The sequence below is a fragment of the Tachypleus tridentatus genome, chromosome 6 (assembly GCF_004210375.1).
Source record: "Tachypleus tridentatus isolate NWPU-2018 chromosome 6, ASM421037v1, whole genome shotgun sequence".
Lineage (NCBI taxonomy): Eukaryota > Metazoa > Arthropoda > Merostomata > Xiphosura > Limulidae > Tachypleus > Tachypleus tridentatus.
The window spans coordinates 153,301,309-153,310,766 of NC_134830.1; the positions used below are offsets into that span (position 1 = coordinate 153,301,309).

At 37.9% G+C, this 9,458-nt stretch overlaps 1 protein-coding gene across 1 annotated transcript; it reads left to right on the forward strand.

Annotated features, from left to right (window-relative positions):
* The first annotated feature begins 1,557 nt into the window (after window positions 1-1,557).
* Window positions 1,558-8,463, forward strand: LOC143254112 (uncharacterized). The gene is made up of 3 exons (XM_076508903.1): window positions 1,558-1,701; window positions 2,299-2,456; window positions 7,128-8,463. The coding sequence occupies exons 1-3, from the start codon at window positions 1,593-1,595 to the stop codon at window positions 7,545-7,547; spliced, it is 687 nt and encodes a 228-aa protein (XP_076365018.1). The 5' UTR covers window positions 1,558-1,592; the 3' UTR covers window positions 7,548-8,463.
* The last annotated feature ends 995 nt before the right edge of the window (window positions 8,464-9,458 follow it).

Genomic DNA, 9,458 nt, shown 5'->3' on the forward strand with positions numbered 1-9,458 from the left:
TTGAAACGCACGGGCCGTTTACAAATGAATATCAGCCAAGTTGATTGGTTGACGGGTACGTTCTATTTTCTGTCTCAAGGCGCGAAAACTGTAATCAAAACTGAGATGAAAAGTGGAAAACTGGCAGTAAAATGGTGATGTGCTGCTGTCGAGATTAGTAACAATAAAAAAAAGCAGACGGCTTCTCTTGTTCGTTATATGGTGTGTTAAATTACCAATACGTAAAGAAAGTTAAATTTTAATTTGCTTGACAAGTCTTAGGTGACGCGAATTTAGTTTAAATTAACCACGCCAGTAAAGAAAATCAACTGTTTTTGTACACACCCAAACATAGAGTCGTTCGCAAAGTGTACTGCAACGAATGTGGATATTCAATAAAGTTTCCATGTTGGTTTCATTACGTTTAGAGAGTAGAGCATGCGATTAGGGATGTGCTAAAAATTCAAATATTGGTATAAAAAATGGATTGCATTTTGTTTACTAAATCGAAGTAATAAGCGTTTCTTATTTCCAGGCAAAATTCCTTAATAATATGACGTAAGAAATGCAAACTTTGAACTTGAACTCATCCAAACTAAATTACTTTACAAATATATCAATAAATGGTTAAAGATAAATGAATATTGTTTGCTTGTTTGTTTTTGAATTTCGCGAAAAGCTACACGAGGGCTATCTGCGCTAGCCGTCCCTAATTTAGCAGTGTAAGACTAGAGGGAAGGCAGCGAGTCATCACCACCCACCGCCAACTCTTGGGCTACTTTTACCAACGAATAGTGGGATTGACCGTAACTGTATCACGCCCCCACGGCTGGGAGGGCGAGCATGTTTGGTGCCACCGGAATTCGAACCCGCGACTCTCGGTTTACGAGTCGAACGCCTTAACACGCTTGGCCTAAATGAATATTGACAACCAAGAAAGCGAACCCAAGCATTTCATCTCTCTATTGATTTCAGGCTAAATAAATACAATTAAAAACAACTGTCTTTTTTTACAGTTTGAACAGTAAAATTAATTTTTATTATATAAACAGAAAAATTAATTACATTTTTATTGATGATTTGACATGACTGTAGTCAAGGATTTTATCACGAAGGTAACATATATGTGATGTTTGTAACTACGTGAATTAATTACCGTAATGAATATACAAAAAAAACAACAATAATGAAGATATTCACTAACTTTGTTTGTAGTATCTAAGCAAGTTATACACGATGATTTTGTATGTCCCCTGGTTGGTTTGCACTAAGTTTGTGAACTTACAAAGCTAAAATCCAGGGTTCATTTCCCCGCAGTAAATAGATCGCGATAGTCCACGACGTAACTTTGCGTTTGTTGGATTTTGTTGACAAACACAAAGTTGCATAATGAGCTATCTGCACTGTTTCCATTGCATGGATCCAACCGCAATTTCTAGCGTTATAAGCCCTTAAGTCGATCGCCGAGCACGTGCGAGGGGCTAACATTAAGGCATATTATTCAAACCTCGATACGTTTTTACATTATATTTATATATATATGTGTACTTTTTCTTCAAATCTCACATTCATAGGTGTGGTTCAGCAACCGGCGCGCGAGATGGAGGAAACAAATGGGAAGTCAGCAACTTACCGGATTCAGTGCCTTGGGTTTACCGATGGCCTACCCAACTAGCGCCTCCTACATTTTAACAGATCCGGGATATTCTAATCCACCGCAAGGTAAAGTGGGGCCTGTGTTATAAACTTATTTACGAAACGCCATGTAACTGTGGCAGTAAATGTAGACTAATAATAGATCAAACTTTCAGTACTGGAAACAACATAAGAAAAGGGAGTTGATTCTAGTTATGTTTGAGTTACTGCTCTAACATTACAGAAAATGTTTTCCATTTTAATTTAACCATTTATTTCTATCAAAATTTCAAAACATTTTCACTTTTAAATATATTTAAGGTGTTTAAAGTTCATTTACGAAACGCCATGAACTGCAATGGCTACAGTAATTTTGATGAAATTTTTCAGTTACGAAATTTATTTTTGTCCCTTTATTAGACTTGTGGCGTCATCTATTGAGCAAATAATTAATCTTTTGTGAAAATTGCTTTTATGGGTATAAAATCTGTAATTAATGGTAGCGTTACCTTTTAAAGGTTTCTATACGTGAAATGTCTTTTTTTTTTAAGTAGAGATAACTTTTATACTCCCTACAAATAACGTGTTGCAGATAAAGATTCGTATATCACTTCTTACGCTATTTCAATATGCTTGTACATTTTATATTGCTGATAATTTGAGGTAAAAAAAAAACGTTTTCAGATCCAGGTGTGTTGCATCATCCCGTTCAGCCTACGTCCTCAGTACCGCTTCATCACCATCAGGGCGTGGCCATGGCTGACAATCGCGCAGGCTTGAACTACACCAATCACGTAACAGATTCATGCTACGTCTCATCTGGCTCCACCCTTCCATCCCAGGTCAGTCTCAAGCAGAATATAATTAAAAATATAAGGAATAATTTAAGTCACGAGACACAAAACTATTGGTATACGATTCAGTGTATGTTTTAGAAGAAAACCGCATTTTGACTGTGTCCACCGCGGAGAACGGAACTCTGGATTTTAACGTTGTATGTCTGTAGATTTACAGTTGTCCCATCAGGGTTCAAATACTATTCGAAATTATGTTTGTAAAACCAATAATTTATTATCAAACTCGTTCAATAACCATCAAGTGCACCAAATAACAAACTTTCTCTCAAATATGAAAGTGATGTTTGTTTTATCTAACCCTAGAATTTTAGGTTTCTTTGTTGTTAAGCGCAAAGCCTATTGCGGGTACCGAAACCTTCTTTTTAGCGTTAATAAGCCTTCAAACTGTCGTTGAGCCATTGGAAGACTTTCTTAGGATTACTAATAGAAACACTTCTTTTGTTGTTGTTATCAAGCATTTGTTGAATAAACAATAGTTTCTTGGTTACAGGGCCCCTTAGTAAGATATATTAATCAACACATACACATGTACATTTATTACTGTTCGCATCAGTTATAATATTATACATAAAATTAGTAATTTAATTCAATCGGACGTTGCAATAAGTAAAGTTGTGCAACATGTGTTGGATAAAACGCGTCCCCCCCCCCACTGGTAGCAAATAGTAGAAAAATATTGATAGACTCGTTTTATTTTGTTGTGTTTTTTTTCAGTTGAGACTGTTTTATTTTTCTAATAGGGTGGTTGGCCTTCAGATGTGGTGTGTGCAGTAAATTTGAGAGAGTTTAAGAAAAGGCTTGATAAATGTTTGGTTGACATATTTTAAAAGTTCAGTGTAGTGCATGGGACGGCTTAGCTGGATGACCTAACAGCCCTTTGATGACCTTTATTTTATTTTTACTGAGAAATGAAGCAACTCCAGTAACATATGTCATTCTGTTCAGTTGGAGGCCCGGCATGGCCAGGTGGTTAACTCGCTCGACTTGTAATCTGAGGGTCGTGGGCTCGAATCCCTGTCACACAAAACATGCTCGCCCTTTTAGTCGTTGGGAGGTTATGTGACGATCAATCCCACTATTCGTTGGTAAGAAAGTAGCCCACGAGTTGGCGGTGGATGGTGATGACTAGCTGCCTTCCCTCTAGTCTATCACTGCTAAATTAGGATCGACTAGCGCAGATAGCCCTCATGTAGCTTTGCGCGAAATTCAAAACATACAAATCCAGAGGGCAGAACGCTTTTTTGTGAACCATAAACCCTCGGACTTATTTATTTGTATTCACCCGTGTAGTTAGTTATCCAGAGGATACGCTTCCTCACCATTATGTAACGTCCCGTGGAAACTTCTTCTATAACAAAGTCTTGGTACAGAAAAGGCTTCAGTGAAGACACTTTGTTTTCCATATCACTGTCCTTCTTGTTGTTAAAACAAGTCAACCGTTGTTGCTGTAACAACCAGCAAAACAGTTTCTCTTTTCCAATAATATAAACCCAAGACACAGAAGAGCCGTGTGCGATATTCACATGCATATTCCTGTGTTTCATTTCCCAAAGAACTGATGCGTTTCAAAACGAAGTAAAGTCTTCTGAGACGATAAAACTGGAGCACCCATCAAAGGACGTTACTTTACAAAAGCTCGAACAGCGTGTTAACACGCGCGAGGTGACGTCATGGCTCACGGCTCCAAATAATGGCAACCTAAACTTCCTCTAGAGCATGTGGTATTATATTCTGTGGACAGCAACATTTCTTGCTTTTAAGCTTCAGTAATTTCATGACAGAGATGGACGCTGATTTACAGAACGTGTTTTGTCTACTCGCTGTCAATTGTTTTTTCAAAGAGGGCTGTTCTTTAATTCAGCGCCTTTCTTCAGGAGGAAAAAAGTCTTGCTCAGAGATTTTATTAGTTCATATATATTTTGCTATCCAAGCACTTCATCAACTGAAACGTCACTGACGACGTTCGCATAACCTCGCACAACTGGAACGAATAACGCTTGGGCGATCCTTGAAATTGCCGAAAAGCTGTTGAAAACATGAAATTGGTCAATGAAATGTGGTCCTCATAATTGTCCTCATTTGACGTTACGTCTTTGTGAGAAATGTCGCGGTGGTTAAGGGGACACTGGAGCGTCCACTGGTGGATGTCTGTACAAGTAACATTTAGGTAATTACGTCAGTGCTAAGAGAAGAGTATAACAGTGGGTTCGCTACAAGTTATGAACTACTGAATAGCGTTACAGTGAAGCTCAAATGAAATCGAAACTGTCACGATCGGAAGTGGCCTAGTACCAGGTTGCGTATCGGTAAGTCCGAGGTGCTTACTACGATACTGTTGAAAGCGTTTCACACTTTCAGCGATGGGTATTTTATAAGAGTGACAGTCAACTCCGTTGATTGGTTCAAAGCCAGACAAGGATTTTTTTTTTTTTTTTTAGTGTACGTGGATGCTGCTGTCTGGCTACCTTCTATCCAGTCAGTAGTTCAAAATTTGGAGCAGCTATGCCGAAATAGCCCTTGTGTAGCTTTTCTGTATGATAACAGTACACCTCACTATCCCTAAATGTACATCCATCGACAAGAAGCTTTACTCTTCTGTGTCTTAGTTCTGAATTCTGGGTTTGATTCTTGAAATCCGCTATTGCTCACCCAGGACCACGACCTTAAGATCATGACACCCTTTTAGATGTCGTCAGTCTAGACTGTCGCTGTATTTTCATTACTGTTTGGATATCAACAGTTGCTGACCTCTAGCTGGTTGTATTTTCTGACCATAGCCATTTCACACATTCAGTTATGGGCGATCTCCGAAGTTTTTAACTTTCAGTTGTTGTAAGACCCGTTGGCTACTATAAAACCGTTTGTTTCTTTCTAAGGTTGTTGAATTAATGACGTGATGTTTATCCTGTTCTTGTGCCCTCCCCCCTCCGAAAGTCTTAATTTTCATGAAAGTGATAAGTTATAAAGATAACTGTGTTATGTTGCAATTCATTATAAAATTTCAAAAAGGGTATCCGAATCTACCCTCAACTGATCTAACAGCGAAAATCTGATGAAGGAACTTAATATTGGAATACAAGTCTGACCACAGAACACCAAAGAACTTAATATTAGAATATGAATCTGACCACGCAACACCAAGGTACTTAATATTAGAATATCAGTCTGACCACAGAACACCAATGACCGTTATTTCGAAATACCACTGTGTATTTTGGTTCAAAAGAAGACAAGCAACTCCATAGTGACATATAACAAGGATGTCACCTATATTGCATCTCTCCCTCTGTACTAAACAGCGAACTTCATGGGGGTTTGAGCACACACACAAACCAAAACATCTGTGTGGGATATAGAAACACATTCAATCCTAATTTTCACGAAAACAAATACTGCCACCTAGCGCTAGACATTCCAAGTTACATACTATGTTTGTTTTGAATTTCACGCAAAGCTACTCAAGGGCTATCTGCGCTAGCCGTCCCTAATTTAGCAGTGTAAGACTAGAGGGAAGGCAACTAGTCATCACCACCAACCGCCAACTCTTGGGCTACTTCTTTACCAACGAATAGTGGGATTGACCATCACATTATAACGCCTCCACAGTTGAAAGGGCGAACATGTTTGGTGCGACATGGATTTGAACCCACGACCCTCAAATTACGAGTTGAACGTCTTAACCCACCTGACCATGTCAGGCTTACATTTGGTGACGTTCAGTAGAAAGTATAAAACTGGCCTTAGTAATATTAGTGATACAAACTTCTCAATGTTAACAATAGAATATTAACTTCTGTCACTACCGTGGGTACGTGTCCCCCTCTACAGCTTTGGTATTGGAGTTGAGGATTTTCTAACCCCATGAAGAAAGGGAGATTTTAAAGTAAGAAAAGTGTAAGTTTACAAGTTTCAGATAAGTGATGAAACCTGTGTCTGGTTGTCTTCCAATGTGAACCAAAAAACTGGTGCTAGGAGATTTGTCTATCAATTAATGTAGTAGTTAAATAGTTTAAGTTTTATTTACAGCATCTATAAAGTACACATTCAAAAGTTATATAACCCATATAAGGTGATGGACTACACCTGTTTGGTACATAACCCATATAAGATAGTGGACCACACCTGTTTGGTACATAACCCATATAAGGTAGTGGACTACACCTATTTGTCACATCACCCATATAAGGTTGTGGACTACACCTGTTTGTCACATTGCCCTAACAGGTGATGGACTACACCTATTTGCCACATCACGCATATAAGGTGGTGGACTACACCTGTTTGGTACATCACCCATATAAGGTGGTGGACTACACCTGTTTGTACATTATTATACAGCGAGATTATCCATATTTTAAATATAAAGTCCGTTTTTTAGACAGTCCAGTAACCAGACTGCACGGCATGTTGGTTGTTCTTTTCATACACTGAAACGACTTCAGTTCACACATCAGGAGATCGTTCTTTCTGCTCTGAGTGCTGTCATGCGTCTCTGTTAAAGTTTACTTATATCTACTTACAGTTTTAACCACCGTCTACAGTATACATGTCTGGTAATTGTGTATTAACCAGTAGATTAGTTACCAACGTTCTAGTGAATGTTTCTGTTTTTTTCGTTCCGTTTAACCACATCAAATTAACAACTCTGTTTTTCAGGTACTGAATATGTTAAGTTCCAGCGTCCCCGCCAGCACTCCGTCTGTCAACCCTGGAGAGTACACGGTCCATCATCAGCCTCTGCCTCTTCATCCTGGGTCGGCAGCTGTCGGGTCTGCGACCGGAGTCTCCTCCGAGGAGACCGCTGCCAGTTGGAATGCCAGCGCCGGTCTTCACAGCCGGGTGCCGGCAGCCATGAACGGCTGGGGACCTCACACCCACGCGGCCACCGGCGCTGATGCCTTCGGTCACGGGAACTCGGAGCCAGCATTCGGTGGTGGGATGCTCTCCCACAGTGGGGAACACTTCATGTCCCCACCGTTCAACGGAATGCCACACTACCACGCCGGTATGGACCTTAAACACTCTTTCTATTACACCGGTCAGTTTACCACGGGGATCCGAGGCCTAACGATATGACGTCATTCTAATTGGGATGTCAGCTTGTTGACACCCGAAAACGACAGGACGAAACGTTGGTTATGTTGACATTCAAGACATTTTGTCGTGGATAGATACCTTGGAAAATGATAGAGGGCGTCAGGTTTCAGAGGTCGCTTAAAGTGACGTCATGAAACGTCAATCAATTGGAAAGCAACAAACAAGTGGAGACTGTTGTTGTTCAGTGTTTTTCTTTAGTAAACATATGAACACAATATCTACATGTACTACATTATTGTTAGGGGAAAAAGTACCCACTCACCCACCCCATCTCCGAAAGTTATTTCGCTATCTGAGAACTGAAAAAAAAGACCAAACATAGAAGTTTCCATTTTTATGAATAACAAATCAAGGTTAGCTCTTAAGACTCACCAGTAAGGAAAACTTATAATAACGTATGATATAATCTAGACTTACACCCCACCTTTAAACTGAGTTAGTGTTTTGTATTTACTTACTAGTAAGTTCTGTGTACATAGTTACTTCTGTCGTAACTTCAGTGTTTAGGTTTTATTCTTTCTGTTCCTTCGCTACATTCGAATATATTCATTAAAAGTGTGTTGTTATTAACGTATGTAAATTAACCAACCTGTGCCGATAACACATACCTGTAAGAATCGTAGTTTGATGCTTATACGTTATTATTACATGTGTGCCTAAGCCTATTCCAAACATCACAACTTAGACCGTCCATTTTATCATTACTTACCCTGGTGATCAATTTCGGTACTATTTAAAGTAGTACATAGTTTATACGTATGGAAATAACGAGACACCTAAAAATACTATTCTGGCAAAAACAATTAGCGGATTCGTTTTATATTATGTGAATTTTGTCACGGATATTTTGGAAATTTAAATTGTAAAAATAAATATACCACTGTTATATATATATATATACAATCAATTATTAAATATATATATATACCTAAATACATCCATATTCACGTGTAATGCATTGTTTCAATTGCATTACTTAAATCTTTGTTTGACTCCTTTCAGAACAAATAACTGTATAAACAGATAAACTTTACTTATATTACTCTGTACCTAGGACAGATTGTTGACATGTCTTTTGAGAACAATAAACTGTATAAACAGATAAACTTCACTCATATTATTCTGTACCTAGGACAGATTGTTGACATGTCTTTTGAGAACAATAAACTGTATAAACAGATAAACTTTACTTATATTACTCTGTACCTAGAACAGATTGTTGACATGTCTTTTGAGAACAATAAACTGTATAAACAGATAAACTTTACTTATATTACTCTGTACCTAGAACAGATTGTTGACATGTCTTTTGAGAACAATAAACTGTATAAACAGATAAACTTTACTTATATTACTTTGTACCTATGACAGATTGTTGACATTTCTTTTGAGAACAATAAACTGTATGCAGATAAACTTTACTTATATTACTCTGTACCTAGAACAGATTGTTGACATGTCTTTTGAGAACAATAAACTGTATAAACAGATAAACTTCACTCATATTACTCTGTACCTAGGACAGATTGTTGACATTTCTTTTGAGAACAATAAACTGTATAAACAGATAAACTTTACTTATATTACTCTGTACCTAGAACAGATTGTTGACATTTCTTTTGAGAACAATAAACTGTATAAACAGATAAACTTTACTTATATTACTCTGTACCTAGAACAGATTGTTGACATGTCTTTTGAGAACAATAAACTGTATAAACAGATAAACTTTACTTATATTACTCTGTACCTAGAACAGATTGTTGACATGTCTTTTGAGAACAATAAACTGTGTAAACAGTTAAACTTCACTGATATTACTCTGTACCTAGAACAGATTGTTGACATGTCTTTTGAGAACAATAAACTGTGTAAACAGTTAAACTTCAC

Coding starts and splice junctions, on each gene's coding strand:
- LOC143254112 (XM_076508903.1), top strand. CDS start 1,593: ATGGGAAGTCAGCAACTTACCGGATTCAGTGCCTTGGGTTTACCGATG. Junction 1,702..2,298: donor ATATTCTAATCCACCGCAAG/GTAAAGTGGGGC, acceptor AAACGTTTTCAG/ATCCAGGTGTGTTGCATCAT. Junction 2,457..7,127: donor GCTCCACCCTTCCATCCCAG/GTCAGTCTCAAG, acceptor TCTGTTTTTCAG/GTACTGAATATGTTAAGTTC.